Genomic DNA, 16,802 nt, shown 5'->3' with positions numbered 1-16,802 from the left:
TTATCAATATTTCACCCATGTTTGATTGTGTGCTATATTCTCCAAATGAGTAGTCTACATGGAGGACAGCTTTGGAAACAGTTAGGAAAGAGTAGTAGACCTTGACTGGTGTTCCAAAGGGTGCCCAAGTAACGTGACCTCTCTGCCCACGTTTTCTTTGCTTGAAAAATGAAGATAAATATGTTCACTGGCCTCAAAAATACAGGGTTGCAAAGACTATGTTGTATAGACAACTGTATGCTTCTCTTTTGGCCTTGTTAGAGGAAACGACAATTTTTTTTTTTTGCATAGTTCACACTGACTTACAAAATGAGGGCCTGAAAATGGATTGGATAATTGATGATCTTAATGCCATTATATGGCATCCTTTGTCGCCACTGATTCCCTTGAATGCCCTGATACTGAAGTACCTATGTGTTATGACAGTCTTTCATCTTTGTTTAATTAGGGATAATGTGTTGTTTAAAGGACAATTTCAATGTAAATTGTCCTAGGATTTTTTGTGATTTCATTTAAAAAATTGGAATTATTGTTTCAGTCTTTAAACAAGAGCTGAATTATAGTCTTCATATTTGTCCTGAAGAGCGATGTGCGATTCAATAATTTTGTTGTCTCCTTTTCCCTCCTCCCTCCTTCGTCTTAATTTTTAGTATAGTTTTCCTATGGAATTGTATAGTGAGATTTCAAAGTGAGCCTTTCATCTCTATATCTGCTATTCTTTTCTGGTACTATAGACATTTTCTAACATATTGATATTTCTTGGCAACATCATGAAGCTTGCCCAAAGAACCAATAAATGGCTGATAGCAATTACTTATTTTTAATGAATGTTATAAATTATTTTTAGAATTTTTAAGAAACTTTGTATGACTTACAATTATGTAGTTTGGTATAATTTTTACAAATCATAGAAGTCTTGGAGTATGCTAAAATCCATGCTACAACATGTCAATGCTGAAGTACTGAGGGATATGTTTTCCCCTCCTATTTCAGGAAGCGTTTATAGCTCTTACCGTGGTCTGAATTATAACCTGCCAGTGCTAGACACAATCTTTGTAAGAAAGAAACATCGTGGGAAAGACTCTGGGCTGATGATATTGGAAGACTTTGTGGATTCCTTTGCTGAAGAATCTCTTGGTCTACGATACCCACTGTCGTCCTTCACATACACAGGCAAGCTCTTTAATTTTTTCTTCTGTTCTTTGTGCTTTCTTTACATGTCCAAATGAGTGCTGTCATTCAAGCTCCATGTTTGTGGCGGCATCCTCAGTTTTTGTATTAAATGTTCTGCTCTTCAGTGAAGATTAAAAAACCTGATTGAAGATAGTGAAGTAGTTCCTGATTAGATTTTTAATCCTCTGCATGAGATGAGATTATTGGATCTCCATTGGCTTTCTGCTACTGTGAAGTTTACCACTGTATGTCTCCCCTCCCTCCCCCCCCCAAGCCTCTAGAATGGGCTGAGGTGTTTCTATGTGTGATCTAATGCATGTATTCTTTGTGGCACTTTTTTCTTGTTTGCTCCTAACCCTCACAAGGTCGTTTATGTCCATTTGACAAAGAGTTCTGAGAAAGCATGAATTAATGGGCTACGTTTTAACTTGGGTGTAAGAAGGCACTGTTCTGATGTACAAGGCAAACATTTATGGCTCTTCCATTAGCAACACAAGAGGGTTATGCCATCTAGGAAATGATACACATTCTGGAAATGATTTGCTGGGGACTGTTCAGGCAAGAAGCACGTTTCCTTTGCCCTGTTTCTCAAGGCTTGTCTTACTCTTAGGTCATCTGCCAGGCTTCTTTCTATGAACTTTTTCATCTGGCCTTCTTAGCCGCTGGAAATTTTCTGCTTTTCCAAGTTCCACTGTCTGTTGTTACATCTGACTAGACCTGGTTTGTTAGGCTTCAACCAGCAAGCTCTATTGAGCAGAATTTAATGACTAATCCATTTCCATGTTCAAGGAATGATATGACAAGGATCCTGTCCACTGAGATTATGCATCAATAGTGAGTCAGATGAAAAACAGTAGTTTTCCTGGTAGCTACTACAGAATAATGTCAAAGCATGCCTCTCCACATGGGTGTTTAGTATGTGTATGGGGAGAAAAGAGGTGGAGGGACAGCAGAGAAGAAAATATCCCAGAAGTGAAGAGTGAATGGATGACAAACCATGCAATGGTAACGTATTTACATTCCCAAACAGTGGTTTTCATGAGTACCTATAATAATATGGAGTGACAAAAATCACTTGACTATATCCTCTGCCTGATAGCCCTTCCATCCTGGGCTGGGTCTTGTGATTGGCAGGGACAGTGACCAGTGAAGTTGTAAAACTCAAGTGAGTGCTTAGAGAAGAAGAAGAACCCATCCATCTTTGTTTGCAGTTTAAGAGAATAATGGAAAGTCTTTAAATCTGAAGAAGGGATTTATTGAGAAGGATGGGTAGAGTAAAGCAATATTATGTTTCTCAGACTCAGCTGTTTTGTTGAACTGTTCTTTCTGTGGTGGTTTATGTATATGATGGAAGATTGCAAATTGATTTGATTTCAGCTAAACTTTTTAAAAACTGAGGTACAGCTAGGCATATAGTATATATAATACAGTATTTGTTCTTATGTTTGTTCAGCTTGTAAGCGGTATCTTGAGAAGTACCCTGGGGATCACAATCTTTTGTGGGAAGTGGAGGGAGCAGGACGTTGGTTCCAGAGAAAACCCATTATATCTGTGTTGCAGAGGGAAAAGCTCAAAATTGCAGGTATGGATGCTTTGTTTTGTTGTTTTCTGACACTTACAAAGTTGAACAAACACTCTACAAATACAACAGTGACTTCTGTGAACACTGCCCATGGAAGCTGGCAGAAAGATTTTATTTGTCCTGAGATCTGTGATATCATATTAGATTGTTATGTAAAGTTACTATGATTTTCTATTTCCCTGTTTCCTCTTTTAAATCTTAACAGCAGAGGCCTCACAGAAAGAAAATAAGAATGTCCAAGCAGAGGATAGTTTGCGGCAATCTGCAGCAGTATCTGAAGCAAGTGGGCAGAAGACTGAGCTAGAAACACAGCTAAGCGTACGTACACAAACTGCTATCCATATATTAAAAAGGCTTGAGAGCTTTCAAGTTTTCTGTACCATAATGTATCTTGTCCTTGTCTTTTGACTTTAATTATCTATTCTTTATGTTCAGTAAACATTTCTGAACTTAAGAAATGAAGCATTTCAGCAGATTAGTGTGTTTGATCAATTGTGTATTTGATACTCATATTTTGAGTTCTTAAAGAACAGTCCTGGGTTATGCGGAGAGCTTGTACTTGCTGTATCTCTTTATTTTAAGTGGCAGCCAGTTTGACAGAACCCATGGCTTTTACCCCAGAAGGTGATACCTCTTTTTTGATTGCTTTGTGTGGTGGTTTAACCTCAGCTGGACACCAGGCATCCACCAAGCCACTCTATCACTCCCCTCCTCAGCAAGGCAGGGAGGGGAGGAAAATAAGATGGAAAAACCAACCCCAAACTCCTGGGTCAAGATAAAGGCAGTTTTAATGTAGCAAAAGGAAAAGGCTGCACATGGAAGCAAAGCAAAAAGCAAGATTATTCTCTACTTCCCATCAGCAGGTGATGTCCGGCCACTTCCTGGGAAGTAGGGCTTCAATATGCATACTTGTTGCTCTGGAAGACAAATGTTTAAAAAAAAAAAAAATGCTCCCACCCCATTCCTCCCCCTCTCTCTCAGCTTCTTATCACTGAGCAGACATCATACGGTACGGAATATCCCTTAGTCAGTTTGGGTCAGCTGTCCTGTCTTTGTCCCCTACCAAGATCTTTCCCACCCCCAGCCTACTGCTGAGGCAGGGGGAGAAATGTTGGAGAGACAGCCTTGATGTGTGCCGGCACTGCTCAGGAGGAGCCAAAACACTGGCGTCTTACCAACACTTTGCTAGCTACCAATACATAGCACAGCACTATGAGGGCTGCTGTGGGGAAAATTAACTCCATCTCAGCCAGACCCAATAAACTTTGTTACTAAAAAAAAACAAGAATAAGAAATGCTTTTTGTCCATCTTACTATAATTGAATTGGCTCAGGTCCGCACTTCCATATAAAAGACAAATACTTTTGTTACTTTTTGGGTGGATATTATTCTTCCCACTGATGACTAAGCTGGGGTTAAAAATACCAATTTTTTGTGTGGGGGAGGGGGGCATGGGTGTGTGTGTGTGTGTCTCATGAATGTAGAGGGTCTATGCCACAGCTGTCAGGGTCTGTAATTTGAGCTGTTTGCTAGCAACGTAGAGAAGGGAGAGTATCTCAACAGGCTCTGAAGTTAAACTGTCTAAAAGGTTGTTGAACAGTAGAGTCATCGTACGAGTGGAGAGAATGAGGAAAAGTGTTTATAGAAGTGCACATTCACATCATAGTTCAATACAACAGAAAGTGTTCAGTTTGCATTCGGAGCTATACATTGTCAGTATAGAAGGACTGCAGCTTTCTTTGTACATATTGGAAATATCAACCAGATATATGGTCATGAATATTTTTGTGTCCTTGAATATTACAAAGCTGTTCCTCTATCTCATTTGTGTTCTTGTCACCGAAATTGGGGAATGAAAGAAAACTCCTTAGCACCAATTTAGCATTAAGAAGCAGGGGTTTCCTTTTATTGCAGCGCTGGGTGTCAGGAGGATAGTTCCTCAAATCGGGCACACCTAACGGTGGTTCTCTTGTCATATTTATACATGAATATACATGAAAGATTACAAAGTGGTACGCTCCCCGTTACAATAACTGGTTCATATTTCTTAGCCTAGGATGCAAAGTAGAATGCACGCTCAGTTCCTCTTTCTGCCTCTATCTTTTGAGTAGGTGGTATAATTTGGGTAGGGGGCTTATGGGTCGGTGGTCGTGGGGACCCTGGCCCAAATGACCTTTCCCCTAGTTTCTCAATACTTCGGTGTTGGTAATAGTTCGCTGTACACCTCAGGAAGATACGGATGCTCCTGGAGGCAAGTAGTGGCCTCCCTTTCTGAAAAGTACATATATAAGGACCTTGAAGTGTCTTGTAGCTCCTCCTTTTTCTCATGATGCGTAGCAGGTGCTCATTCTAAGAATTGTTAGCCTTCTACCTAAAGTAACAATGAATAGTTTCTTATCACATATAAGTAGGCCTTCGTTATAGTCCTATCTTTTGCTGCATTCTGAGGCCACACATAACATGCTTGAGAGTAACGTGTAGCTCCAAATACAGTGTGGATGGACTTGTGTGCTTCAGGACTGTAGTATTGACATGACTGTGCTGTTGTAGAAGCCAATGCTTTAATTAAAAATAGGAAATAATGGCTGAATTGATATTCTCAGCTATTAATATCTAAACTTCAGATTTGAAACGTAAGTCAAATGTCACTTTTCCCAGTTGAGAAAATTAGCATTTCCCAAAGCAAAACTGACAGCAAAGTAGTGATGTTTTTAATCTCTAAATGACAAGAAGCAACAGTTCTTCACTGTCTCTCATTTGTAACAGTGCCTCGAGCATTATCACAGAGTTCTAGGTTCCAATGCCAATAATGATCATATCAGCAAAACGATCTTAAAATGTATGCTTTGCTTGTAGAGCTATATGGATATGCTTGGAGAAGATAACAGAGGGATAGTAGTTCTTACTATTTTTGTTGCTGTGAGTTAAGAACTCAAGCCCTATCTCTTGCCTTCTTCCAGAAGAGAAAGACAGTACATACCAAAGTGCTCCAACTCCTCATAGCATGGTAGAATTGCCAGCAGCTCTCTTCTTGGCACCTGCACTATCTATAAGCAGTTCTGCAATGCTTTGAGAACTGTTGGACCACCAAACAAAATAAAACACCCCACCTTCTCCCAAATGAGGAGAAAAACATTCCCCAACTTTCATTTTCACCTTTCACTTAGTGCTCCCCATTTTGTGTGTTTCGATGCTAGCATAATTTGTCATTGGTCGACAAAACTGTATGTATTTAAAACTCACTTGAAACTGTTTCAAGCAGCAGAATGTAGATGTGGCTACTCTTTGCTGGCCTGATGTAGTACCAGAAGTGAAGCTGGAAAGGTGGCAGAAAACTGGGATGCTGGTTATTGCCAGTTATAGATTATTTCCAGCAGCTAAGAAAGAGCAATGTGCATAACTTTATTTTAATGTGTACAGCTTGTGCCCACTTCAGAGTATCAAGTGCTCAACCACAGTTCTTGGCTAATTTGCAGGAAAAAATGGAAATACTGGGATGGTAAGGAAGAACAAGAGGCAAAAGAGCTCTAGGGAGAGGGAACTCTGACATAAGCAGCCTCTTGTGCTGACTAACCTGCATTACTGCTGAATCACTAAGTTCTGGTTTTTCCTGTCTGATCTCTTTTTCTTTTACATGGGCTGCCATTTTTTGTTGGATGCTATAATAAAAATAAGACTACAAAACAGAATGCAAATTTAAAACTAAAACTTTCTTGTTAAATTTAATCAGCTACAGTAGTGTAACCCCTTGGGTTTATACAGAAAGGGAAACAAACAAAAGACTTCTAGCATTTAATTATGTGGACACCTGTTATAAATGGAATGTTTAGGAAAAAAACTTGGTAGTGTTGTTTATAACTTATCTTCTATGTTCAGGCCAGAAGTAAAATGCAGAAAAAAATACTCATCCTTGTAATAAAAAAATAGTTTTAAAAAACCCCCAAAACATAGTGCTTTAGAAAGACGCAACCGTGGACTGGGAGATGAAGGTATTTCAATCAATTCAGAAGTTTTTGGAATAACATTAGCTTTGCTTTTGCTTCACAGGCTGACTCTCATAAAGGAAAAGGATCAATAGATGTCCGTGCAAGCACATCTGAAGGTAAAAATAGCCTTGATTATCATCAGTATTTTGATTTCTGTAGATTAATAGGTTAGTGGGCTTTTTTTTACTGCTTCCAATCTTAGCATATTCATCTGCAAAGTGTATGAAAAATATGCTGCCTTCTAAGGTGCTGAGGCTCAACTCATAAACCTTTTAGAGGACTTTGAATAAAATTATGAGTCTTGGTAAAGATATTATGCATCTGTGTTTAGGAAAAAAAGGACCACAATGGAATGCTGTTTTACTTGCACTCAGTTGCTTTAAATATTAGGGGGAAAAAACTATATGCAGATCTTAAATGCAAGTGAACAAATGCAATCTATTTTGTTGTTGGTTTTTGTTGTTTTTTTTTCCCCTAAGACGTTAATGTGACTTTCATTGCCATTCGGACACGAAGCAGTCATTTAAAACGTCCCAGGATAGGAAAATGTAGCCAGGAATCTGAGTCTGGATCTTCCCAAGGAGATGTGGAAAATGCTCTTCATGTGTCAGAAAGCAGGTAGAGGAGCCCATAGTTTACTGATTTCTTATTTTGTTGCTTGGGCAGTCACAAAGTAGGTCACTGTCTCTGTGCGCTACTTGATATTTCTTCTCCTTTCTTCCTACTTTACTTGCTTGATTTTAAAGTTACTAAAAATGAAGCCTGATGTGAGAAAGAAAATTGCAACATCATGTGAAGTGATTGCACCAAAATTTAGCATCCCTGAAAGCTTGGCAGATGCTGGAAATAACAGTAAGAAAACAGTGAGGGCTGAGGGTGTTCTGGAGTCTGCGTGAAGGTAAAAATGTGTGTATTCATACAGCATAGTTTCTTGCAATAATATGACTAGACATGTATCCACAGTGCTAGGTGTGATCTTTGGAGAGGTGTCCCTTCCTGATCTCTTGTTATGGTGGCTTATTGCAGTAAAATGAAGTCTGTTTGTTTAGGAGCTGGTTACTGCTTGTCACTTAATAACAAAAGAGTTATAGGGAGCCACCCATCTTCAGAGTAAAGCCATTTGTTTAGACAAATTTCAATTTTAAAACCATCATATCCAAACTTACATCCTGGAAAAAAAACGTGGAGACAGCTTTTTAAAGGATGTTATCCCTTGTAATAATTGTCAAGTGGTGATGTGAAGAATTGTATGAATTGTTATGGCATGCAAGTGGTACAAGACAGGACCTGAAGTACTAATTTGCACTGGCTTACATTCTGAAAGCAGAACTGTGGCTATTGTAAATAAATAAATTGCTCCTTCCTCCTGCTTCCTGTGTGTGAGTAAATGTGTGCGCATAGACACATGCTGCCACTGCCTATCCCATGTCTGTCTCTCATTCTCTTCCAAAAAAAACCCACTGCAAGCCCAAAAACCTCTTTTGAAGAACTGAAGATCATCTGGTGACTTTCTAGAAAATCCCTCAAACTTGTTCCATTAGGTTTCTTTAAACAAAATTAGTTGGGTGTTTGGGGGTTTTGGGTGATTTTTGTTTATTTTTTTTTCATGTGAAGCTGAGGCCTTCAGCTAGATACAGCCTCATTTTTGTGTTTAAATTGCTCTGTGGAACTACGGATACAGCACTACTGTTCTGCTGCCCTAAGCTGGTTCTGACAGGCCAAATGGCGTGGTTTGATGCTGCTACTGGTTGAGAAATTCTTTGCCCTGTTACTACTAATAAATGTCTAGTTGGTATGTGAGAGGACTAGTCTGTTATAGAATGTCAGGATTTTGGCCCTTGCAAAATGAAGTCAATGAGGTGCTACTGCTCCTTTGAACAAGCTGCATGACGTGGTATTTGTTAGCAGAGCTAAGGGGAAACCTGATGGCAACAGGGCAGGATATCAGCTTGGTTTTCTGCAGGCACATAAGCAAATGCAGCAGTCTTCTGTCAGGGACTTTATCCTATGGAGTGCCTTCATCTCAAGACTGGCACCTGGGATAAAACCCTCCAAAACTGCCTTTACTATGAGATTGTGAAGCAGCCTCCTGCAAATCTATCGCATGTACTTTTTTCTTTGCTTGTATGTAATACTTCTAGTTCATCTAAGTTTTATCATCATAAAAATGAGAACTGAATTTTTGAGTTAATGTTACTACCTGTACAGTGCATCAGAGCTTCATCTTTAGCTATTTGCTAATTTAATCTCTAGCTGATTGAATCTTCTTCAGCCATAATGTGTTTACTGCCTGGAATTATTTTCCAGTCATGGTCTTTGTAATCCAAAGATTATACAAACATATACAAACTTTTATAACTCCATAATTTTAAACTGTTTCTACAGTGGGGGTGGGAGAAATTGCTTCCTTTGTCACCCCTTTGTGGCTTCCAAATATGTAACTGATTATTACTTTCTAAATTTAAAATAACAGACTTGAAACAAATCTCTGACTTTTTTTTTCCCATAAAATGGAAGTGAGATAGATGTCTTCATTTTCTAATTGTCAAAGCAGTTTTTCATAACTTACGTTTTTTTTCCTGATGAGGAGTTAGCCATTTTTAGATGTATCAAGTTTTCTGGATTCTTATTTCCTATGACAAGCATGTGATACAGCACTTTATAATTGGTCCTGAAAGAATTTCCCTGCTGAGATCACCAAAATTATCTATTAATCTAAAATATTAAAGGATATATCTTAATCCTGTTGCAGGCTGGAACTTCCTGCCCATGCATCTGAAATCTCTGAAGACTTACTAGTAATACCTGAGGAGAGTACTGTTGAGAGTGATGAGGAAATGGTTGTTGAAAATGAGAATCAGTCTGTATCAGCAGTGGAGCTACATGTGTCACCCCCTGAGAAACGGAGTGAGAAGGAGGTGAGCTGGATGTAATAGCGATAGCAGATAAGTTTGGAATACATCTACAGTTTCTGTTAAATATGGTCCTTGCTGCCTTGATCCATCTGACTATCAACTCTTCGTTTTTTTCATACCGATGAAAAAAAGTAGGTCTACCAACTTACTTTTCTTAATTGATTTCTTCAAATCAGATATTCCAGAGCACTGGAGTAAGGTCAAGATCTGATCCAGTATCTCGTACTTTAAAAAAAAAAAAAGTTTCTTTGAAGCCAATAACTGGTATGCTTCAGTGACTACTGTGGCTCTTTACTTACCCACTTAAAGCTTGCCTGCTTTGATGTTTAAATCCAACTTTTATCTACAACTTGTTAACAGATTGAATTTAAATCTGTGAGTACCCTTTGTGCCTAGTGATACCTCCAGGGTTTTATGTTCTTACTGATCACAGAGAAAGTGGGCTCAAGGAATGACTGCAGCATGTATGGTTGTGAGATGCATTAAAGCTGCTTGTTTTGGCTCCTAACAGTGTAAGTTGTGGTCAGAAATTTAGTGCAGGTGACAACACCAAGCTAATGCTTCTCACATTAAGCTGCAAATTTAGATAATAGTTAAACCCACTGGTGTTGGGGAGCAATGGCTGGGCATAATCTTGACTTAGAAATGTGATTTTTAGGAAACTCCATTAGAACCTCTTAATGGTGAGGTAACAGAAGAAACTGGCAAGACGTCACTTATGGCTGAAGAGGAAATGGCAAATGAAGTTCTAAGTGGCGAATTAAAATTGCAGTCTGAGAGTCAGGGAGAAGAACCCTTAACGCTGTTTGTTCCGCTAATCCTTGAGCCTCCAGCAAAACCTTCAGAAGACATTGTATCAGAGAAGGTGAGAGAATTGAAACAAAACGTGAAGTCATCTTTCCTTCAGAGGGTACATACCTTGCTGGTTTTTATTTTGTTAAGTAACAGATAGAAGTAATTCCTACCATCATATGAAATTCTCGGGAGAAGCAGTTACTATGCCAGATGATGTAAATCCATAAACAGAATATACTAACATTTCTGCTTTAATATGCAGAAGTGGAGCATATAGGCATGCAATCCCAACAAGAAAGATAAGTCGCTCCAGTTTGTCTTGGCAGTAATGAAAAAGTTCTTTCTCACCAAAATATTATGTGGACATACTTACATTGTCTAGTAATTTTGCCCTGATGAAGTGTACAAGCAATTACTTACTGGTAAAATACCCTTCTAGAACACAGATTTTACTGGTTTTTGTTTCTAGTGCAAAAGCACATTGTTACATGCTAGCAAAATTGTAATTGTGTATATCTAAAATAAAAACCTTTTTTTTCCCCGGTATTAATTTCAGAATGTTTTTAATGTACCTGAATAATCCTTTGAATCATTTAAATCTGAAATTAGAGGACAGCAACTCTGGATATGAGTACAGTTCACAAAATAGCCTTGTGCAAAAAGGAGGCAAGGACTGGTTTGTTTGACTGTACGTGTAGTATAAAAACTGCTGAATGCCAAAATACCCTCCCTCTGATGTTGCTAGCCAAGGGCAGTAGTTGTTCAGCCTCTTGTATCTTCAATTAATTGTCCCTTTGGTTCTTTTGGCACCCTTCTCCTCTCCCCACAGGTTCTAAATGCAAATGTTTCAGAAATGCTGACTGAAGAAAGTGCATCAGTAGAGGAGGGCACTGAAGAACAGGAAGAACCCGAAAAGACTATCGCTGAAAATGCAGCTGTTTCAACATCAAAGGAAGAGCCCGCTGACAACAGCCTGACCAACTCTATGGTAGCTGAAGCAGCAGAAGAATCTGTTTCTGACAATGTATTGTCCAAAACGGCTTCCTCATTGAAAGATCAAAATGAGGAAGCAGGGCACAACTCACAGGAGGCCCCTGCTACCTTGAGCAGGAGGTCTTTGATAGTGGTTGAACTCGAAGGTGTTTCTTTTCAGCAGCCTTCTGGACAGGAAGGACAGAAGAGCCAGTTGGAAGAGCACTCAGAAGAGTTTGAGCAAGTGGATCAGTACACGCAGACAACAGCAGAGCGGGCTGGTGACAGCAGCTCTGAGGAAGCAGAAATTGAGGTACCCATTGTAGATCGGAGAAACTTGCGAAGAAAGGCCAAAGGCTACAAAGGTCCACCCAAGAAAAAAGGAAAGCCAGCTTAAAAATGAAATAGTGATTGTTAGCTCATCTATTTATAAGAAAGTTATTATTTTGTGTAAAACACTAGGGTATAACTAAAGCATATGGGAAACAGGACACACATATTTAAAACTCTGGGTTGGACTTCCTCTTGGGATTCATCACCTTTCCTCAAGTTTTCCTGAATTTTTAACCACTAGATGTTGAGCTTCATCGGAGTACAAAAGTAAACAGTCAGTCTCCTCCTCTTATAAAGGATACATGCTGAATAAATACAGTTGTGCCGGCAAAGGGAACAGTTTGCATATTTGAGGTGGCAGTTGTGGAAGAAAAATGCAGAGTGAAGTCCTGGCCCTACCAAGGTCCCTTAAATTCCCATAGACTTCCATGAGGCCAGACATCACTCTAGCATTTTTTAAAATAACTTTTGCGTTCTCAACTGTGGAGAGAAGCAGAACAAGAAAAAGTCCTTCCTCCCCATAGATTTTTCTCAGATGAGATTAAAAGAATGTAAGATTTTGTAATTCTACGTCTCAGAATACACAAGAAAGTGTAACTCAATAGATCAGATAAACATAAGCAGTATCTGTCTTTTAAGAGAATCACTTGAAACAGCCAAGTCAGTAGAAACATGGTCAGTGCAGTATCCACTACCATAGTGCACTCTGATAATGTTTTTTACATGAATATTAAGAGATACCTATGCCGTAAACTATTTGTAGTTTCCAAAGCGAGCATCTTGGTAAGTGTGAGTTTTTCCAGAACATACGGAGTGTAGACTCAGTACATATGTGGAATCGTTTAAACTGCCTTCCTAACTACTTGTATGTGTTGAGTGGATACCTGACTACTTGTTACATTACAGGAAAAGGATATGACAACTTTTGATCTCGTTTTGGTCTGAATGGAAGTGGTGCTTTGTGTTTTCCAAATGCTTGGCTAGTGCTGTGGGCTACTGAAATGTTGTGCCTGCCAGGTTGTGAGTGCTGGCATTTCAGGTGGTTGTGACATTCATTAGTGTGACTTTTAGTGGGTGTTTCAGCAAATGCTTGTTTGCCAAACTTCTGTGCCTTTAGGACTTAGCAGGTGATTGCTTGCAAATACTGCCGATTCCCACTTTTTCTAACTTGATGATAGCTTCCCAGTTCACAGCTTTTCTTAAAAGCAGCAGCCAAACTTTGCTGTATGCAAACAGAAATAAAAACAGGCCTTTCATGCATGTTTCCCTTCAGATGTTCTGGCAAACTATATATTTAACTTAATTTGTCACACATACATAATTTACTCCTTAGTTTGCTATATGCTTCTTTCAGTAAGTGAAGTTCCTCTTGTAATGGGTTAAAAACTCAGAAATAAGACAGAACGATGGTTGTAAGAACAGGAAATCACACCGCTATTTCTCCTGATACATGCCTTTTTAAAGATAAGTGAGCTAGTCTCCCACAGTGTCTCAAAATTGCTGGTATCTAGAAATTGCTGTTCAGGACTTCTGAGTACATGGTTCACTTGAATAATTGCAACGCTGTCTTAATTTTTATCCCTCTATGAAGCTAATGTAAGAATCTGGGTTTGGATTGTATGCTTATACAGTTTAACTGTATTTATAAGATATTTTAACAGTATTGGATACATTAATACTATTGTCTTCCAGCTGATGAAGCACCATGCTCCTTTCTAATCTGTTAAGAGCAGCTTATGGAAGAAAAAGAAAGGCAATTTTAAAGAAGTGTGTGTTACCTAAACTTGAGATTCAGGGGGCATGGTATTACTGAGTTAAATCTGGGTTTCTTTTAACTATTATAGGTAGCTGTAACTTCCTATCAATGTACATACAGGTACTCCTTATGAAGCCCATGAGTGATAGATGTTAAAGATCTTTCATGATTGTTTGTAAACATATTCAAGAGAACCTTAAGCACTTATAAAACTAATGAAGCATTTTCTATACAGCACACGAGACAAAACTTTTGTTATCTTCTGTATGGCGTCTCTCTTAATGCTAAGATTTATTGTGGTAAAAAAAAAAGTGGCTAGAAAGCACATTTACTACCCTGCTAAGAATTTGTGAGAGCTGGTGGCTTAAAATGTCACTCACCTGGCTTTTACTTTTCATGGCTAAGTTAGAAATTATTTCAATTAGTATCTTTCTTTTAGGACATTTGCATTTTGAATGCGTAAATATTACAACAGGATTATTAGATTAAGTCTTGGTTTCTACTGAGAACAGTTAGATTTCCGAACTCATTTCGGTGAGTCAGTTTTAATTACTGAACTTACATTCACATCTTCAAGTATACTCGAGTGGATAGCTCTCTAAATCTGAGGTACCCCAGACAGTAGCTGATGGCCAGACTGTTACAAACAGAATGGGGGCAGTTGAGGTGCAATTAGCAATTCCGATAACCAGTACAGTCTTTAAAACTGGACATTGTTCTAATTGTGATTGCAGCAGTACTTTGAATTAAAGGGCACAGTTTATATCTATAACACCTTCTTTGGCATCAATCATCTTGTGGTAAATACAGAGTAGCAAAGTCAAAATACTTTAAATAATAGTTTTTACTCAGGTACTGATTGGCCCATTAGAACAGTGGTTTAATAGTCTGTACCTTCTATTACATTAATGTAAGGGAACATATTTGCAAAGGTATTCACTGAAGTGTTTTACCTTGGGCGGGTTTTAGGATTGGATGGTATTTTTTGATCTGTTAAGCATTTGATGGTAATTAGTTAAAGAATTCTTAAGATCTTATTTGCACCAGCAACCAATGACTAAAACACCAACTTTATACAAGTTTGTACCAAATGCTGTTACGTTGTGGAACTACATGTGTACAGTGAAAGCAAGCAGTATTATTTTCGAGCTCTATTTAGTCTAGGAATAGAGTTTAAAGAACACTAATATGTGACTTCAGCCTTACATGTAAATGGTTTTGTATTTGAATCCAACATTTGTTCAAGTATCTCTTGTACGGCTTGTTAATTTTTAACAGGATTTGCTTTGCTTCTCCCACATTTTTTGGTCTGTTTTCATTTCATGCAGAATTCTTCTTTGCTGTTCTCATGTTTCATAGCCCTTTACCTGAAAATGTATACATGTCTTAAGTTAAAAACACTCTTGAAATACTTGAGATGATGTCTGACCTTGGTTTGTTGCTTTTTTTTTATACCATTTCATTTGCAGATGTTGGTAATCGATCATTTGTCATCAAGTTAAACATAGCAACAAATAGGTCTAAGTTTCAGCTTCTCTGCTTTAAGTGCCCATTCTGCAGTTTTATTTCCAAGAGGATACACTTCTAAATTTAACAAATGTGGTGTTAGATGTTTTCTAAACTAGTGATACCCTGTTTGTAAATCTTAAGAAAGATGTGTTGCTATTCTAGAGTATTGTATTTAAGTCTTGTTACGGTATTAGTTTTTCCTTTTTATAGTACTGTCTTGGCTGCTTTTGAAATGTTTTGAAGTAGTAATTAAACTTATATTTTGTGACTATTTTTTTGCTTTTTTAATATTAGTCCTTTCTGCTATACAGAAGGCATATTTTGAAGTGATTCAGTTCACTAGAACTAGCATCATTTTACAATCAGTCTGCTACTAAGGAGCTTTAAAAGCTCAGAGATTATTAATTGAAAAATCTTTCACCAATTAAAACAAATTCCTGTACTTAATTAGCTTATGCATGAGACTTTATAAAAAAACCCACCAAACGGTACAATAGGTTGCTCTGAATGTTACATGCATTCTGCTGTTTATACCAACTATGCAAGATGTAAACTTAGCAGTTAATAATGTAGTTTGCTATAGACAAGCCACCTAGAAATGCTGTAACGCAGTCCCAACTGTGTGGTACTTTAAAATGTCGAGTGCAACAGTTGCGTTATTTAGGCAACAAGTCATGGATTTTATTACATTTTGTGCTATAATGTTCTTGAGACAGCTGTAGAAAATGAAAGTATTTTGTTCTTGGTATTTGTTAACATGCAGTAAAGGGTAACAGAACAAGAACTTACATGGAGGCTTATCTGTTTTGACAAAATGCCCTCTCCGAGCAAATGATTTACTGGCATGTGACCCTGTCTTACTTTTGAGTCACTTGTCACTACACAAAGAAGTAAAAATCACAGTAAGTCTAGACTAGGGTAATGTGTTAAGCTAACAAAATAGCCTGTAAAAGAAGGCTTTGGTATAGTTAAAGTACTGCCTCTATCACATAGTGTAAGAGAAATTAGAAAGCTGGTACAAAAGCAGCTAGCTTGACTGCCTGGCCAGACCTGAAACATGAAGATGATGAAGGGACTGGAACATGTCATGCAAGAGGCCAACAGCTGCAATTGTTCAGCCTGGAGAAGAGAAAGCTCTGGAGGATCTTACCTTGTGTACTAATACCTGGGAGGGGAGGGGAAGGCATATAAAGAAAATGGAACAAAACTTCTCAGTGGTGCTCAGTGACAGAACAAGAGCCAGTGAGCACAAATGGAAATATAGAAAATTATATTTAAACATAAACCATTTCAAACTCTAAGAGTGGTCAAACACTGGATCAGGTTGCCCACAGAGATGGTAGAGACTCCATCCTTGGAGACAGTCACAATCTGACTGGATGTGTCCCTTGGAGACCTGCTGTAAGCAAGGGGTTTGCACTACACAATCTCAAGAGGTCCCTTCCAACCTCAACTACTCTGTGATTGTATAGTCTGCTACTCAGCCTGCTTACTGCCTGTGTGACCACCTCTAGCTTTAAACAAATGCTTTGTTAATGCAAAAAAACCTCAGCACAAACCTATTCACATTCTGGCTTCTGAAATTACAAATTTTGTTTGAGTTTCCCTCTTACAATGTTGAGGGGTAAGAGTGCCTTCATAAACTGGAGAAAGCTTATAAGAATTTGACTTCCAATTTGTGTAAAAGCTCCTTGGCTTGAACTTAGGTACTGTTTAAGAGTAGGAATATAAAATGGTGAGCATTAGTGAGATTGTGTTAAGTTTGTTTACCACCAAATTCT

General features: G+C 38.3%; 1 protein-coding gene across 8 annotated transcripts in view; it reads left to right on the top strand.

Annotated features, from left to right (window-relative positions):
- Window positions 1-15,289, top strand: part of FAM169A (family with sequence similarity 169 member A) — a 36,873-nt gene extending 21,584 nt beyond the window's left edge. For 3 of the 8 annotated variants that reach the window (XM_075740774.1, XM_075740777.1, XM_075740782.1), the window contains 8 exons: window positions 994-1,173; window positions 2,627-2,755; window positions 2,961-3,073; window positions 6,803-6,857; window positions 7,221-7,359; window positions 9,494-9,659; window positions 10,315-10,521; window positions 11,281-11,963. In XM_075740774.1, the coding sequence (XP_075596889.1) occupies window positions 994-1,173; window positions 2,627-2,755; window positions 2,961-3,073; window positions 6,803-6,857; window positions 7,221-7,359; window positions 9,494-9,659; window positions 10,315-10,521; window positions 11,281-11,820 (1,529 nt within the window). In that variant the 3' untranslated portion in view covers window positions 11,821-11,963. Of the gene's footprint in view, window positions 1-993; window positions 1,174-2,626; window positions 2,756-2,960; window positions 3,074-6,802; window positions 6,858-7,220; window positions 7,360-9,493; window positions 9,660-10,314; window positions 10,522-11,280 lie in introns of all 8 variants that reach the window. The other 5 variants (XM_075740778.1, XM_075740776.1, XM_075740780.1 and 2 more) reach the window with 4 other exon arrangements.
- Window positions 15,290-16,802: the final 1,513 nt, after the last annotated feature.

Source organism: Balearica regulorum, chromosome Z, assembly GCF_011004875.1.
Source record: "Balearica regulorum gibbericeps isolate bBalReg1 chromosome Z, bBalReg1.pri, whole genome shotgun sequence".
NCBI lineage: Eukaryota > Metazoa > Chordata > Aves > Gruiformes > Gruidae > Balearica > Balearica regulorum.
This window is presented reverse-complemented; position numbering and strand designations above follow the sequence as displayed.